Raw genomic sequence first — 20,000 nt, 5'->3', positions numbered from 1 at the left:
TGTATATACAAATAAACTATAAATATAATATATAAACAAATATGTTTTTGTATTTTTAAAAATATTGTGTGCTATAAAAATTATAAAAAAGGGCTACCATGTAAAAAAAAAAAAAAGCTACCATGAGAATGAAATAGTGTAACTATAAAATAAAATATATAACTATCATAAGTATAAAATATAAGAAATATATATAAGATTAAAAATATATACAATATATGAGTATTTTATATAAATCAGAACTTTAAATTAAAAAAATAAAGGTTTAAAAACAATTAAATGTTTATTTGACTTTGTGTCTTTGTTTTATTAAACTTTTACTTCTTATCTATATAACATAAAGCTAAAACTTATCAAACACATGTTTCTATATTAGTTAAGATGACTATTAGTTAAAATACACATGGTTTGCTCAATAAAAAAAACAATATGATAGGTACACTGTACTACAATGTATGGAACTAAAGTTATACAGATTACTCAATATTCAAAATCACTGTTTAATGTCTTTATCAATAAAATCAAATAAAAAAAGTACAAACTTTTTTGTTTTCAGTTCGAGTTATTGCATAATATTCCATTGCATCTTTTGCATTGTCATAGAAACCTTTATACGATAAATATGCACATATCATTACGCCTGTGCGTCCCTATGAAAAAAGATGTTGTTATATCTGTTTTCCGGCAACTAAAAATATATGTATTTTTATCTTTTTAAATATAGTTGTATACATCTATTTCTTTACAAAAAAACATAAAGTATATAAATTAAATCAAATTTTAAAATAACATTTGTTTTACCTTTCCAGCTTTGCAGTGAACTATTGCAACATTTTCAACATCTTTAGTCAACCAATTATCCATATCAACACAACAATTTTCAATCAATTCAAATGGTGGTGGACAATGATCTTTAAAGCCAAACAAAGAAACTAGATGTGAGATTTTTTAAAAACTTTAAACATTTCAAAAATTATATTTTAACAATACCAAGTATTTTAAGACTAAATTTACAGGCAGTGTCATATATTCTTCTTTCATTATAGTTGAAACTATTACCAAAGAAAGTTAGAAGCCATAACTATTTTTTGGATTTTAAAGCATAATTTTTGATAAACTTACTCTAATTAGTTGAAACTAAATGCTTTTTATTATTTCAATTCAAAATAAAAACCACAAAAATTGTAAAAATTAACGGTTAATTAAATTAAAAATGATTGTATTTATTAGGGCGACACAAAATAGGGTGGAAAAATGAAATTTTACAAAAATCAATAACCGCAATTGCTTATCATGTTCTACAACATTCAGTTAGTCTAAATACAAAATTTCACTTATTTTTGTTCGTTGGAAGTGCTACATGTAATTTTTTAAATTTGAGGATCGGCTGAACTTTATGTCATTTTTACAGGTTAAAATATGTTTATAACTAAACTTTTGTTTGATCTTAGAAGAAAAAAAAAAACTTTTTATAGTTTCATACAGTTAGCTATCATTTAACATTAATTTTTCAACTCTAGGTTTCAGCTTTACCAGTTCCTAAAGTGACATATCTTTGTTATTAATTTTCTTTGCTTCCTGACTACCAAAAGAATGTTCTGTCTCTGATCATCATTGTGGGAACTGTGAACAAAGTTTTCAATTAAACTAATATTTCTTTCTACATAGTCGTTGGTCACACTACGATTGCAAACTAACTGAGTGAAATGTGTTTATGAATCTAGCTCTAAAAAATCACTTGAAGTATGGCACTCTTGAACAGATTCGGTGTCACCTGTAAGTATAAAAAAAAGCCAACTTCATAATTAAATCTTCTAACCGACTATCACTGGTAACAATTACAGCAGAAGGAGCTTCTACAGAAATCTCTGAATACCCAGGAGCTGGAAATTTTAAAAGTTTCTCAATGATTAAACGCTTTGCATCTGCTTTCATATGAGGATCACCTAATGATAGTACGACAACTTTAGGAGACAAATACCATGTGTGGTTACTCATGCTTTTCTGAAGTGAGTTTCCAACTTCATAATCCCATTCTGTTTTAATTGTTTCAGCAATTTTGAATGCATTAAAATCATTTAGAACAGCATGCTCTGATTTGCCTGATTTAAGAAAGGCAGGTCCAAAATAAATAGCAACAATAAACACTACCCTTAAGACAATATGTTTCTTTTCAGGAGTCAGATATTCAATAACTGTGGATGCCATATTGAGCATTAGAAAGTATATTGCATGGGCCATAAACCTTACATTATGACAGGCGCCAGGCTGATATATGTGAAAATTGTTTAATTTCTCAGATTTCATGTTCATGTAATATGCCAAATATTCAACAAGACACCTAAAATAATTCCTAAAATATTGTGATTTTTATTTAATATCCTTTAAAAAAAAAGTATATTTATAAAAAAACTAATTCATTTTATATTATTGTAAATATATAATTATATATATATAAATAATACAAAATAACTTATATTTATATTATATTTAAATTATATATATATAAATATATATATATATGCATATATAAATATATATATATAAATATAAATATATATATATAAATATAAATATATATATAAATATATATATATAAATATAAATATATATATGTATATATAAATATATATATATAAAACTCCTAACTGGTTGTCAAAAAGTTTTTCCGTATTTTGTTGACACAAAAAAAATTAAAATGCAACACTGGAATTTTTTTTTTTATTACTTGATAGACTGCCTACCCCAACCAAACCCTCAGTCGATATAGCAGTACTTCTTTGCAAGTCAGGCTATAAGATAGTCAATGTAGCAGCACTCCATTGTGAGTCAGGCTATAAGATAGTCAATGTAGCAACACTCCCTTGTAGCAGCAGGCTATAAGATAGTTCATGTAGCAACACTTCACACATAATTTACAGTAAAAAAATAATAATAATAAAAACATTTTATTAAAAAATAAAAATAAAAACATTGTTTATATTATTAAAATCATTAAGAATGTTTTAAAAACACTCAGAATGCTTTGAAAAACATTCTGGTCAATTAAATTTGTGCTTTTGCGGTTTTTTAAAAATCGATTAAATTCTAATTAAATTAATGGTTTTAACTTTATGACAACATAGAAATGTTGGATGAAAGTCAAAAGTAATTAAAAGTGACGTATTTGTTGTCAAAAGAATCATTTTTTACCTTCCGTACTCTCAAATGCAACAATTCATATATATATATATATATATATATATATATATATATATATATATATTTATTTATATATATATATACATATATATATATATATATTTATTTATGTATATATATATACATATATATATATATATATATATATATATATATATATATATATATATATATATATAAATATATATATATATATAGCCTGTAAATTTTAAAAGATTTCAGTGCAAAAAATTTATTTGGATTTTTTGCTTTCTGTTATAAAAGGGATAATGATAAATTAATTATGAAAACATTGCTTTATAAACCCTTTAGACAGAGCATTAGACAATAATATTAAAAAAAGAGTAAAAAAGCGTGAGAGCAATCGACATTTGAAAAATAATTATTATTAACTTTTAAATGAATAACCTTGCTATGCTTCAATAAATTTAAGAAAAAATTAAAAATGAATTGTAAAAAAATTAATATTTTTTATAAATAAAACTTGTCAAACTTGAAAAAATAAATAATAAAAATAAATAAATTATGAACTTATAGTGAACGAATATTATATATTTTTTACACATATTTATTTTTGCATGCCGACACTTTAAAAGAATCATGTAGACAATTGTATGCTGTCGTATAGCAAAGATAGGTCGGCTTTTGCATCGATGTTGCCAAATGCTGATCTGAATTTCGCAGGCTGTATATATATATATATATATATATATATATATATATATATATATATATATATATATATATATATATATATATTTATATAATGCTAAAAACAGTTAAACAGAAAGTCATTTTAACATGACTAACCTGTTTGTTCATATCTGGCTTCTGCCATTCTATTACATACTTTCCTCTAATTTGAGTTCAAATTTATTGGAAGAACAATCTAATATAGAAAAATATTTATCATTATATATGTCACATAGCAACTTTTGTTGGCATAGAGATGTTTAAAAATATGTGAATTTTACCAATTTACCTAATTCTGTAACCATAAATTTTGATCATTAAATAAGTCATTATGAACTTATTTGCAATAAAACAAAAAGATGAGCCTTAGAGACTAAAAAAAAGAAAAAGAAAGAAAAACAAGGAGAAGAAAAAGCAAAATATTATGTTTTGAACAAACAAGTTTCCATCAAACAATCAACTTTTAAAGATTCCTAAGAAGTGCATACAAAAATGGAGTTATGATAATCTTGACCAAATCTAAGTTAATATGCAATAAAGTCACTGAATGCTACATTGCATAAATATTATTATTGATATTCAGACTTCGCCTAGTAATAACTCTTTAATGTAATTTACTGCTCATTGGATAACAGAAGACTTTAAAAAGTTGTACTCAATACTGCAATACTTGCATGCATTCAATAATGAAATTGTAAATGGTAAAATTTAGCAAAAAAATACAATTTCTTGCTGAAGATAAAATTGAATAAGAAATTTGTTTGGAATTGAAGGTAACAAATAAAAATAATATTAAATCAACGTTTTATAGTTCATATTTTAATTTTTTCAAACCAAATGACTGGAATCTAATCCCAAATTTTTTTGTTGCATGGGATATAATGCTAGTAAAGTATCAACATACAATGCTAGCAAAAAACCAGAAAGACACAGTTCTAATTTGACTTCCGATCTCTTTGACAAAAGAAATAAAGATGAAACTTAATATTCATACAGGATTTGAAACCGTGAAATAAGTTTGTAAAAATAAAGTAATAAATATGAAATAATTAAGTTATTAGATTAAGACATTTGAAATAACTTTACTTTATCGAAGAAAAAAAAAAAAAAATATATATATATATATATATATATATATATATATATATATATATATATATATATATATAATATATATATATATATTAAGACTTTATTATTAAACTACTTTGGGCTTAAAAAAAGACTTAAAGATTTTAGAATATTAGAAAAAAAAAACTATTGGTAGTAGCTACTTGATCTGAGGTACACAATTGCAGGTTTAAAAAAACTTCCTTCTAATGAGAGGTTGGTGTACCAGTTTAATCATGCTAAAACTGAATCTACAAAATCAACTTCTGAACAGGTAAATACAACAATGTTAATAAAATTAACTGTTGATTAATTGCTGTTGATTGAATATCAAAAATGCACAAATGTAGTTTATTTTTAATTACATATATGTTTAAGAAACAAATTTTAATCATTTCTTAAGAAAATAATTAAAAAGTATAATATAAATTAAATTGTTTGATAAAATTATGTTTTTATGAAATTTTTTATATACAAATTAAATTTTAAAAATTTTAAGAGGAAATTATTATTATCAGAGTAATAATTGTGAAACACATTTTTGAAGGCAATATATGAGTTAATGATAAAAAGTCAAGGATCTAAACACAAGTAAATCTGCTACAATTAAGCTTCAGAGGTATTTAAAAATGAAGCAAATTGATATTGTGGAAGATTATTAATTAAATAATCTGCAGTCAGATACAAGTTTTCTTTGGCTTTTGTTGGTGTTCTCCTGACCCATGTGTGTTGAAAACCCAACAACTGATCTAGGGTTTCCAAACCTATAAATATTTGCTGGGTTTCCAAGCAATGCTGTTTTCCCATTATTCCTTCAAACCCCATAAATCCATTCAAATAAAAGTATTACAAAAGAAAAAGTAATTAAATCTAAATACACTACAAATAAAAAAAAAAGTTCTAATATAATACCTCTGCTATTGAACTTTTCTGGCTCATAATACTTTTCTTTACAGCTAAAATTATTATTAGTAAAACATGCAATACATTCATTTCATGCAATCAAATACACTGTAAGAGGTAAATATAACAGTAAAATAAATGTTAATTATAGGTAATAAAAACTGACAGTGTGATATAAAATGATAAAGATAATAAAAAATTGTAAAAACTAGATGGTTAAAACTGTAAAATGATTATAATGGCTTTAAAAAATGATAAAAAGCAAAAAATGTGCGCAATAAACAAATGTAAACTTAGACTAAGATTAAAAATAAACAAATCATAAACTGAACAGAGAAACAAAAACTGAAAAGAGAAATAAAGACTAAAAAAAAAAATTAATATATGTCTTTATTTTAATTTAAAAGTGTTCACTTGGAATTTAGAAAAGATCGAAGTTTTAAAATTATTTAATCTAAGACTAATATTTTCTTTTTGATCACTTAGAAAAGACAGCTGATCTTGAATCTGATCTCACTTCTGGAACAGATTTGGGCTTGTAGTGGATTGTGAATTTTAACTCCAACAAAATCAGTTGCAAACAACTATCGCAATACTATTAACATTCTTATATTAATGAATAGCAACCCTCTCACTGAGCCCTCTTCATAACATCTTTTTGGATTATATATATATATATATATATATATATATATATATATATATATATATATATATATATATATATATATATATATATATATATATATATATATATTATATTCACTTCTGACCCCTCATGGAAACCATATATATAATTGAAGCAACCTTAGCAAATTAACATTTGCTAAGGTTGCTTCACTTTATTGTGCTTGCAAAAATGCATTTTAAACACAGTTGGATCCGCTCTATCTGCAAATACTATCTGGTCACTCTTTTCTACAAATACTAACATGGTTGCTGCTCAAAGGAGCTATCATCTCTAATTTCATCAACTAAAACTTTTTCTTGCTTGACTTGTCATGCAGCAGAGTCTAATTTTTATACTGTATCTGTCCCTGCATATTCTAAAAACTTTTATTTATCTAGTTCTTCCTCCCGCATTTTAACCCTTGGAACTCTCTGCCACTTCATGATTTACTGAGTCATACAACCTAAAGCTTTTTAAGTCTTCTGTCAACTGATTCCTTTGTTTTTAACTTGATTCTTTTTTTTTTTATAGTAACTCCCAACCTAATATTTGCTTGCAGCCTTGTTGGGAGTAAGCCAGAATAAAAGTAAAAACTAAAATAAAAATTACTTTGAAACTTAATTACTTAAAAATTTAAAACTATGATATTTTCTTATGTCTACTAAGCAAAATTTATGTCTTAAAATTTATGTCTTAAAACTTATGTCTACTAAGCAAAAAAATATTTAAAAAAAATGATCCAATACCAAACTAACAGTCTTGTAAACATATTATGCCATTAATTAATATTATACCATTTGAAGCGCTACGCTAATGTTGCAGTTTGAAAGAAATTATTAGCTTTAAACTATATTTAAATTATTAGGTTATCTATTTTACGTTTTTATTTTTACTGGTTTATCCTTTAATTGTTTTATCATTCTTTAAGATTTTTTTTCTTTTTTCAGTTTATAACGGGTGAACAGTAAAATTTGAGATTTTTTTTGAAACACTCTAACTTTGCACAGGATTAATATTTTTTGATAAAATAAAAAACAGCTCATAGATTTATAATCACATAATTTATTTTTGAAGTTGTACTGCAGGATGATTATCACTTTTTGTACAAAAGTGATGTTTTTTGCGATCAAGTAGCATGTCACTGATTTAGCATAATGCGCCAAAGCCTAGTCAGGCCAAAACACAAAATTACCCTCAAGATGATACTTTTTAATAGAAGGCATCAGTCTTTTGATAATGCACTCTTTCAAATACACATTTTGTTTGACAGCAAGGCCCACAGAAACAAAATAGGGTGTTGAGATGCCTCGAGGTGAAATTGCTAACCATACAAGAGTTTTCTTTTCAAACTTTGCCTTGGACTTATATTTCATACCACAAGAAACTGCTTTTCAATTGCTTGACCAATACCCAACGTTTGAGTTCTTATTAGAGTGAGAAAATGTAAAGTATGATTCATCATCAATTATGAAATCACACCCATAAAATTTTCTACACAATCTGCCACAACATGTTTGTAACTTGGACACTTGCTCAGGAGTACAGGCTGGAATGGTCTGTTTTTTTCAGTAAAACAATATTTGTGTTGCTGAATTGTATACACAACATGAGATTGGCTGCACTTGAGCTTTCGAGCAATTTGTCGGGTGGAAATGCCAGAATGACCATCAATCATGCTTTTCAACTTGGTAATATTGGTTTTAGTCATTATTTTAGCTTTTCGACCAGAACCAACAACACGAAGTTTTGATTTGCCTTTTTCCCACGTTGAAATGTATCTGTAAATTCTTGCTCTTGGGTGATTTTCTTTCAAAAAATGATCTACGACGACTTTTCTACCTTCCTTGAAATGTGAATCACAATACCTATACACACGATCAATCAAACTTTCACGATTCATTTTGATGTAGATTACAAAATAGTAAGAATATTTTCATAAAACTTTGACAGCAGCAGCTACAGAGAGTGGGCTCTAAAACAGAAACAATAAATGAATCAGTGCACAAAAAAAATTAAAAAATAAAAACCGTTAAAAATTTGACTGTTTACACGTTAGTTTATTTTTAATTTTCTCTTCAGTTTAGTTTGGTTTTTCAGCGCATTTTGAAAACACATAAATTATCAAAATATACAAAGTGTCATAGCCAAGTTGTCAAAACAAAATATTATATGGGTGGTTATATAATATTATAATTTAAAATTATTTTAAGGGTCTCATAACAATTTAAAACTATTATAAGGGTCTTATAATAATCTAAAAGACGCTTTTAAATAAATAACCAAATAGTTTTTCATTTTAAAAGCGTCTCAATTAATAGTTTAAAGCAATTAATTTCTCTTAAAGCCTGAATAAAAATAATTTAAACCCTGTATTTTCATAACACTATTTCATACTTTTCAAAGATTTATATAAGGATGTATGGTCAAACAAGTAAATCAATTGCGACTTTTTTTTGAATATTTCATATGAATGTAATTTAGTATGAATAAAAAATTTAACTTACTGTTTATTACCAAACCTTTTTAGTAACTTGCAAAAATAGTAACAAATAACAACAGGTATTAAATATGAACCATTTAGTGTAACATTTTTATTTTTAGATAAATCTTAGTATAATGGACAAGTTTTTCAAAAACATATTTCACATATTTCTCGAATTTGTGGCATTTATGGTTTATAGATTGAAAATCAACAAACCTATAAAATCTCACAAGTTACAAGAGACTTTCTGGTAGAGCCTGAATAGTATCTAGAACCAGATTTGGTCCATTTAACTCCACAAACAAATGATGCAGTGGAAGCTCATTTGCATGTAGCAAACAAATTACCCATTGTAGATGCCATTAAAGTTTTAACCAACTTTATAACACCACTTTTGCTTTCAGTGTTTACATTAACTCCATCACAGCCTAGCACTAGCAAATCATCCAAAATGATATTGTGTTCTTTAGAATCCTATAGAATTAGAGATTTCAATGCTTCAGCTGTTTTGCTAAAAAAGAGCAGTATCTCAAAAAACCTCATCATAGATTTCTGAATCAAAGGTATGTGCTTTTCCATCACTATAGTTCTCTTTTTATTGAAAGTTCAGTCATTTTTACCATCAAAGTACAACGCCTTTACTTGAACTTCACAAACTTTCAGGTTAGTGAAGTTGAAGTAAATCTGGTCAATAAAATATGTTTTGTCATCATGTGAAACAATGCCAATATCTTCAAGTACAGCTGATGTCTTAGGTGTAGCAGAAATGATAGAATCTAGTGGCATTATATCATTAAGGTTTGAGCTCTGTTTGTTTCGAATACTCTGCAGTTTTGTCTTTTTTATCTTTTGATCTAAAAGTTAATTTTGAGTTCACTCCTGGTATCTTCCAGTAAAATTTGCTCCATAACTAGTACCATATTAACTTTGACATAGCAGCATTGGCAAGCAGATATATCAAACAGTTTGGCTAATCTGTCCTTATATAGCTAAAAGTTTTTATTTTATTTTCTCTGAGACCAGTCACATCCTTGACAACTCTCTTTGTCAAGGATGTGATGACACATTGTGTATGTTGCTGTTAAAGCTGCTTTATTCTTTTGTTTTTATTTTTTAAGAAAGTTTCTGTAAAATTATAAAATATGTTTAATATAAATATTTGAGATAATTTCTCATAAATACATGATACATTGCATCACAACTAGTCCAACTGGCAGTTGCACCTCAAATAATAGATTATCTGTTTCATATCTTAACATTCTATTTACTGAAATATAATTAGCGAAGATGTGATTTTTTTAAAATTAAAAACAGAATTTTAAAGGTTTTTTGAACTAAAATAGTCTTTATTATATTTAAATCATAATTTATTATAAAGTATTTTTTTTATTTATTTATACTGTTTTTATTCAACTTATCGAAATCTGTTTAAAAAAAATTGTTAGTAATGAATATTTAATAGTTTCTTTTATTAAATTAATTTATAAAATCCATTTTTTGAACCAATAAGCAATAGTTCATTTTGATAGTCAAGTCACAAGAACAATACCAGAAACCACTTTGACACCTCAGATTCTAAAGCCCTTTACCAAAAAATAAAAAATAAAATTTTTTTGCTATTTTTCATACAATAGAACAAATCATTTTTTCAAACAAGATTTAAAGAAGAATTTAATCAACAAGATTTTTTGCTAAAAAAACTGTACACAATGAAACAATATTAAAAATTAGAACTTTAAAAACTTTTAGCTCTTTATTTTTATGTGTTTTTGTTTTCTGCTTTCATAAAATCTCTAAATATACTTTTTTATTGACTTAGTCGAATTCCGCGCATAACCTTGGTCTAACCACAACACTTGCTATCTGTATTTTTGTAAATAAATGGCCAAAATTAAAGTCTTTGGCCTTGAAACTCTTGCTCTTGGCCTTCACTTGGTTACTCTTGGCCTTGAAACTTTTGGTCTTGAAAATTTTGGGCTTGGAGCATGTGGGCTTGGCCTTGCTATTTTTGGCCTTGTTAACAACTCTGCTTCTGTATGAGCACTTTTTATGTGAGATGTTAAAGCAGCTTCTCTCATTTATCATCTTTAGAAAAATAATTGCAAATCATATTAGTATCTTTTTTTTCCGCAACCAATGTTTTTCATTAAGCCATTTTACTTTAAAATAAAAAAAACATTTTTTTATGGCATTATATAATTATTTTATCTAAAAAAACCTTCAACAGTTTATGAGCCAAAAAGTTTTAGAATCTCTAATATTTATGCCTTAAAGATTTAAAGAAAAAATGTGAAAATTTTTTTTAGAATCATTCAAGTAAAAATTTACATACAATAATAAAAAATTTATATTTATAATACTTTTTGTAAAAAAAATAATTCAAGAAAAAAGTGGAAGATACTTAAGACAAACAAATTTATGTGTGTATTATATATAAAAAAATATAAGCAACTGGTTTAGTTAAATACCAGTATATATATATATATATATATATATATATATATATATATATATATATATATATATATATATATATATATATATATATATATATATATATATATATATATATATATATATATATATATATATATATATATATATATATATACAGTCTTGGCCATAAGTTTGGAACCGATGAATTTTTTTCTCATAGGAACGTTTCTATGACGCGTACGGCATTTAACTGCTGCAGCATCGTGTTTATGCAGCATCAGTTGCATAGTTAAATGCCTTCGCGACTTCTTAATCGTTGCAAAACGTGAATCGTGTAACTTTACACCGCAGCAGAGCATCGTGAACAATATGACCCTCATTAAGCTGCATTATACACTGTTCAATGCCTAAACTATCGTTCCCTTGAACTAATGTTTACCTGAACTAATATTCGGTTGAACTAATGTTGAAATATACTTACTTATATTAACAAACTATACATTATATTTTAATCAATTAATTAGCTGATTTACATATATATTAACTGCATATCAGTGCGAAAGGTAAGGCTTAACTTCTTATAAGTATAAAATTAATTAATTTATCCTTTTATTGTTATATAAGAAGTAAAAATATGCAAATAAATCGCTTTATTTGTATAAATGTTTGCAAATTATCATTCAATAATATATACTATTCATAAAAATAGATCTATTAATTTATAATTATTTATATTATTAGCAGTAAGTATTCTACATTAACATGTACAGTGCGTAAAATGACTAGAAGTATTGAATTGTCGAAGGAGAAAAGGGCACAGATGATGATCCTACACCAGCAGAATTATTCTCACAGTAAAATAGCTGGTATACTGCACATATCTAAGTCTGCTGTCACCAAAGGCATTGCAAGAGCAAAGCAGTTGGGCACTCTGGAATCCAGAAAGAGGTCTGGACGACCTCGCATAACTTCTGCCACAACGGATCGGGTGATACATCGGCTTGCTGCTGCAAATCCAACATGGTCATCTCTCCAGATAGCAGTAAATTCATCACTTCCTGCCAGTACAAGAACAATCAGAAGACGCCTTTTGAAGGAATTCAAGCTGCCATCATGTCGTCCAGCAAAGAAAGCCATGTTAAGTAAAAAGAATATCCGTGACCGCTTGACATTCTGTCGCAAGTACAAAGACTGGACTGCACAAGACTGGAAAAAAACTATGTTTTCAGATGAGTCAACTTTTTCTCAGTTTGCCTCATATATCAGACATGTCAGGAGACCTGCAAAACAAAGATACAACATCAGGTATGTTGTTCCCACTGTGAAGCAGGCACCTACCGTTATGGTGTGGGCAAGTTTCTCGGCATCAGGTCGAGGTGGCATATGGTTCATGCCAAAGAATACAACCATCAATGCTCAAGTTTACCTTGGGATATTAAAGGAAAAGTTGAACACTCACATGAACATTCTGAAATGCAAGGTATTTCAGCATGATGGTGCACCCTGCCACAGAGCAGCAGTTGTAACCAACTGGCTAAGACAGAAACATATCGAAGTCTTGGGTCCATGGCCTGGCTCAAGTCCTGACCTAAACCCAATAGAAAACATGTGGACAATGATTAAGCAGAAGGTTGCTGCCACAAATCCAACGTCAGAGAAGTCTCTGATTGATGCCATCAAGCGTGTATGGACAACTGCCATAACCCCAGAATACTGCGCGAAATTGTCCGATTCAATGCCAGCGAGAATAGCAGCAGTACTGGGTGCCAAAGGACATTATTCAAAATACTGATACCATTTTTTACATGACAGAATATTTACTTGTATATAATATTTAAAATAAAAATGATTTCAAAAGTTTTTGTTGATATTTTGGGTATAAAAAGTGTAATTATATCAAAAAACCTAATCGGTTCCAAACTTATGGCCAAGACTGTATATATATATATATATATATATATATATATATATATATATAATATATATATATATATATATATATATATATATATATATATATATATATATATATATATATATATATATATATATATATATATATATATATATATATATACTGGTATTTAACTAAACCAGTTGCTTATATTTTTTAAATAAACTTAACTACATTGTTTATAAGTATATTGTTTACAATTGCTCAACAAAAGAAATATGTACAGACCAAGATTATTGGTGACCAAACTGCCTGTATTATTGTTTTCTTCTTTATCAATAAATAATGTATAAAGTATTTAGACACCAATGAGGTTTTAATTTGGATTGACAGTTGTGTCCAAAAAAAATTTAATTATAGCTCAATTTAATAATTTATTATTAGATAGCAACTTAAGAAAACACAAACAACTAGATAATATTATAAAGTTACTGATTAAAAATAAGAAGACAAACAACATTATTAGTGAATGAACAAGCAATGTTTTTGATGAGAAGACAAACAACATTATTAGTGAATGAACAAGCAATGTTTTGATGAAAAGACAAACAACATTATTAGTGTATGAACGAGCAATGTTTTTGAAGACAAAATATTTTTAATAAATTAACAAGAAATACTTTTAAGTAAAAGATTCTTTAAACAAATTGATGTCTATGAATTTGAAATAAAATTCTTTTAAATGTTATTAAACAAATTGAGTTTCTTCCCTATCCTATATCATAAAATCAAAGAATATCATTTGTATGTCATAAAATTATAGAAAATCAAAACTTTAGGAGAGCTTAGTTCTTACAAAAAAAATTACAAAAAAAATTTAAACTTACAGATTATAAACTTTGTACTTGTCTTTATGCTTTTGTTCAAGAAACCTAAAATTGATCATTAGGAGTTTATAAATATCTATAAAATTGATCATTAAGAGTTTATAAATATCTATAAAATTGATCATTAAGAGTTTATAAATATCTATAAAATTGATCATTAAGAGTTTATAAATATCAATAAAATAATAAGAAGCATTTTATAAAATATATGTTTATATATTTAAAATATACAATTATATGTTTATATACTTGAAGTAGTAATTGACCGGTGCCCCAGCCCTGGCTAAAAATGAGACTTTTTGCAAACCCGGCCCCAGCAAAATTATAAGATTTAGCAAGGGTTGATGGCCGGGGCAAGAAAAAAATTTTTAATACTTTTTGCATTACAATTTTATACTTACATTTGCTATTTATTATATACTGGCATAAATTTATATATTTTTAAACTCTAATTTATTTTCAACAAGATTGCGAGCAGCCACTATTAAGTTATGAGTTACTTTAAAATACAGGATAGGTCAAAATATTAGAAAATGGTTAACTGAAGACTTTAAAAGTTATAGGGCGTATTAAAAAGGAAAACATGAAGATGGAGAAGAGTTATAAGACATTTTTGATGTGCAAGGAAAAAAACTGGAATAACAAAAGTTTTTATAGCATTTATGTTTGAGCATTGACCATGATAGTATTTGAAGAAAAAAGAAAGAAATGCAACCTTACAACAATGGGAGTGATTCAAGAGAGTGGTTCAAGCTTGGCAGATAAAGCAGGTCTAATTACATTTACAATGTGCTTTTAGATTTTGTCTGAGAGTAAAAGGGTTGATATTTATCAATATAGGAATGCCAACAATATTGCAAAACTCTTTTGCAGTAAATAAATTAGTTATGCCAAAAAAATTGTGCATTTTTTTGGCATAACTAATTTATTTAAGCCCAGAATTTAAATCCACAAGCCACTGCAAGCCTTAGGCTGTTGCAGAAGTGAGATTAAAAAGATGAAAACCAGGCTGCTTGTTCTAAGCAATCAAAAAGTGAAGATTTTTTGTCAAGACAAGAGTATAAAGTTGAGTCATCAGCAAATAGAGGCACTTAAGATGTAAAAATTTCAAGAAGATTTTTATTATATATAAGAAACATTACACAAGCAAAGACCTTTGTGGTACCCTTAAAGTTACTTGAAATAAAGAAGAGTGTAGGCCTTCAAAAATAATACTGCATATCTTTAATACTGCAGTTAGAAAGAAATAATTTAACAAGCCTTCCGGGAAGCATGTGCGGTTGCATACCTTATATGTCCACGCCTAAAGTAATTTTTTTAGACAATTTTACCACATTTTTATATAGAAAAGCGTTTTACGAATTAGTGGCAAAATAAAGCTGTAAGAAACTAGAGAATAAATCAGCAATACTCAAAAGGAAAACACTGAAGCCTTTACAAAAAGCCTTTACGAAATAGAAAATCTAAATAAAATAAGCTAAAAAAAATTTATTATCAAAAAAAAGGAAATTGTGGTTAAAAAAATAATATACCTAAATATTTACTGTTTTTGTTTTCTTATTTTTAGAGTGTTTGTTATTTTCCACTATTAAAATTGATACAAGTCGAGAAAAAAAGTAGATAAGAATATAACGAAAATAAAAATATTTTTTGATATACAACTTTTTCGCAACTTTTTTTAGTCAGTATATAAAAGAAATACTTTATAAATTGCGCTAGAAACACAGACAAATTCTTTTAATTTTTATTGATTATTTTATTATTATTTTTTAAGCATGAAAGTGTTAGTATAGTTTAGTTAGTATTTTGTGATATCAAACAATTTGTGAATGATTAGATTTTAGGTTGAATTATTTATGTCTATTATCATTGGTTTTTTTTTAATATTTATTAAATATAATATAAGAATATAGAAATATAAATGTCATCGATAATAAATTATGTCTTGTGCAACAAAAAAATATGTAAAAAAAAAATATATATATATAAAAATTAAGTTAAACTATTAATGGACTTTAATACTTTTTTTTTCGCTCAATGATTATGTATTAAAAGTGCTAGTGCCTAAGGCAACAGCACTTTTAATACATAATATATATCTGTTTGCTAAAACTGAACAGACTTCAAGAATCAAAGTACTTTACTTTTTTTTTTTTTTTTAAAGAATTTTTTGTGTTACGTTGTTATATTTTTTTTTGACTTTTTTCTTATTTTAGGCCATAGTCATTAAATTTCTACATTTCAAAAGGGTAAAATATATTTATTTTTTTTCACGTAATAGCCATTATGATCTTTCCATTTTTTTTTTTAAATAGATCTTTGAGATTTTATGAGAATAAACAATTTTTTTTTAATTTAAAAGGTTTTAAATTTCATTCAAATCATATTTAGGATTAATGAAAGAGACCAAAAAGAATCAGAAAGTAGTACAAATGATGGTTCTGGTATGTGATTTTTCATTGAAAATGTTTTTATTTTAGTTTAATTATGTTATGGTTCTTTTAAAACTGAAATATTTTTCCTAAAATAAGATTTACTTTATTTGTTATCTTTATCTAGTGATTAGCGCTGAGAATCTTTTTATAAATTCATTACAAAAGAAAGGAAAACAAAGTAGGTTATTTATTTTTCTTTTAACACAAATAAATTACAAGACTGAATTATTTTTTGACTCTTAGAAAATAGCCGTTTAATGAATTGGGCTGAATATGATTTTTGTATAAAAGGTATATTTTTAAATTTGAGATATTTTATTTATATATATATATATATATATATATATATATATATATATATATATATATATATATATATATATATATATATATATATATATATATATAATTATGTCTGGTACTTCTTTGAGTATTTATATATATGTATATATGTGCATGTGTATATGTGTGTGTATATATATATATATATATATATATATATATATATATATATATATATATATATATATATATATATATATATATATATATAATTATGTCTGGTACTTCTTTGAGTATTTATATATATGTATATATGTGCATGTGTATATGTGTGTGTATATATATATATATATATATATATATATACATATATATATATATATATACATATATATATATATATATATATGCATATATATATCTATACATATATATATACATACATACATATATATATATATATATATATATATATATATATATATATATATATATTTATTTATATATAGTTAGTAGTTAGTATTTATTGCTGTAACTGGATTGGCCAGTGAGAATGCTTTTAAGCACACTGTGACAGCCGGTTCAATTGATTGTTGTTTGTCCAACAGTCGAATCCTGCTTTAAAGGAGTTTACAGACAAATAGTTTAAATAGTTGGATCATATTACCTCTTTCTCTTCGTTTAGTTAGAGTTGTCAATTTGAAAACTTTTAATCGGTCTTCATAACTGAAAAACCTAATTGATTTAATCAGTTTGGTGGCTCGACGCTGAACTTGTTCAATTACTTTACAGTCACCTTTTTGGTACGGGGACCATACTGGTACTGAGAACTCTAGAAATGGACGAATAAAGGTTACGTATAGTGATTTAAGTAAATGACAGTCCAATCTTGCAAACGGTTTTTTAATTTGACCTAACATTCTATTTGCATTATTTGTTACAGAAATAACTTGATCTTTCCACTTGAGATTTTTAGAAAATATTACACCTAGATCTTTTACGCTGTTTGATTCTGGTAGTTTTATGCCAATAATATATAGAGGATTCTTTTTGTTGTTTACTCCATAGTGCATTACTACACATTTATCAACATTAAACTTTAAAAGTCAGTCTTCTGTCCATTTAAATGATGAACTTAAATCCCTCTGTAGACTTGAGGTACACTCATCAGAAATTACCTTGGACAAAATCTTAGTATTATCAGCAAACAATGTGCATTTATTCATTAATTTACTTGGCAGATCATTAATGTATATAATAAACATTAAGGGTCCAATAACAGAACCTTGTGGCACGCCACTAAAAATTTCAACCCACTCAGAAACAACTTCACCTAGAACTATTCTTTGTCTTATATTATTTAGAAAAGCTTCCATCCATTTTAGAACTAAGCCATTAATACCATATGCATTTAATTTAGCAAGGAGTCTCTTGTGAGGAACACTATCAAAAGCTTTAGCAAAGTCTAGCATTACTACATCAGAGGGTATACCATCACTGTTGCACGAAGAAATAAAGTCATGAGTCTCTAACAAATATGTGGTACAAGACTTTCCTTTTACAAAACCATGCTGTTGGATTATTAGTAAATTGTTTTCGTCAAGCTGCTTTTCAATTCTTTCTCTTATAATAGATTCTAATATTTTGCAAGGAATAGAAGTTAGTGAAATAGGGCGATAATTGCTGGCCACTGTTTTTTCACCTTTTTTATATATAGGTGTTACATTTGCTGACTTGAACTGGATTGGCAGTTGACTGGTTTTAAGTGATTCTCTAAATATAAGAGTTAGTGGTAAAGTAAACGATGTAGCACAATTCTTGAGGACTATTGAACAAAGTTTATCAGCTCCAGGTGATTTATTGTCTTTTAGTGATTTAAGTTTAGATAAAACTAACTCAAAGCTAATATCATCAGGTTCAATATCCTCAAATTAAATTGCATTATTTAATTCGAGAAAAAAAGGTGGAAGATCTCCTTTTTCTTCAATAGTAAAGACATCCTGAAAATGCTTATTTAGGCAGTTAACAATTTTATTTGGTTCATGGGATAAATTGCCATCAGGCATTCTCATGGCCTTTATTGAGTCTTTTATTGAATTTGTACTGTTTAAATACTTATATAACAGTTTAGGATTAAGTTTAGAGGTTAACACTAGATTCTTTTCAAATAAAAGTGGAGCATTGTATATTTCTGTTTTAACTAATTTGCATAACTGTTTATATTCTTTGGTCAGTTTAACATCATTCCATCTGTGAGCACAATTTATGTATCTTAAATTTCTTTTTCTTCTTATTAACTGCTTGATTTCGTTATTAATCCAGGGAGTTGCTAAGCTTTTGATTCGTGAAATGTCTATGGTTGGAACAAACAAATTGCATGCTTCAGTGGTATAGTAAATTAACTCATTGTACTGTCTTGTTTTCGTACAACTTCACCCAATCAATATTAGACATAAAATCAGAAATTTTATCAAATTTAGCTTTGCTATACAAAAACTTAAAGTTACTACAAGCTAATCTGCTATCATTATTTTTTAAGACGAATTTAAAGTAAATAATTTGATGACCTTTGTTTATGTCACCAAGCACAAAACTTGGATCAATAGCATATACACTGCCAGATTCTGTTGTGAATATTAAATTTAGAACATTTGAGGTTGAGCCATTAGCCAATTGAAAAGTTGGTATGTTTATATGTTGATAGAGGAAAGTATCACTTAAAGTTTTATAGAATTTATGTTCTATGCTACTGTCATTTGAAGTTGATGCTATACTACCATTTGACCATTTAATAGCTGGGAAATTGAAATCACCCATAATTAGTACATCTTTAAAGGCATTAACATCAACATATCTTCTTGCTATTTTAAAAATATTGTCAAAGTCTACCATATCAACAAAGTAATTTGGTCTGTATAGACAACTAACTAGGTATTTATCTTGGCCAAAATAAACTACTGCCCAAACTTGTTCTATTTTGTTCATATGAATCTATTGAATTTTTTAT

The 20,000-nt window shown here is 26.5% G+C and overlaps 1 protein-coding gene across 2 annotated transcripts in view; it reads right to left on the bottom strand.

Moving 5' to 3' along the window:
* Window positions 1-20,000, bottom strand: part of LOC136080760 (phosphatidylinositol 3,4,5-trisphosphate 3-phosphatase and dual-specificity protein phosphatase PTEN-like) — a 66,857-nt gene that overhangs the window by 21,277 nt on the left and 25,580 nt on the right. Inside the window, exons 4-7 of one of the 2 annotated variants that reach the window (XM_065797838.1) lie at window positions 14,277-14,321; window positions 5,917-5,960; window positions 802-911; window positions 543-650 (exon numbers count right to left, since the gene is read on the bottom strand). In XM_065797838.1, coding sequence (XP_065653910.1) covers window positions 543-650; window positions 802-911; window positions 5,917-5,960; window positions 14,277-14,321 — 307 coding nt within the window. Of the gene's footprint in view, window positions 1-542; window positions 651-801; window positions 933-5,916; window positions 5,961-14,276; window positions 14,322-20,000 lie in introns of both variants that reach the window. The other variant, XM_065797837.1, reaches the window with a different exon arrangement.

Source organism: Hydra vulgaris, chromosome 05 (genome assembly GCF_038396675.1).
Source record: "Hydra vulgaris chromosome 05, alternate assembly HydraT2T_AEP".
Lineage (NCBI taxonomy): Eukaryota > Metazoa > Cnidaria > Hydrozoa > Anthoathecata > Hydridae > Hydra > Hydra vulgaris.
This window is presented reverse-complemented; position numbering and strand designations above follow the sequence as displayed.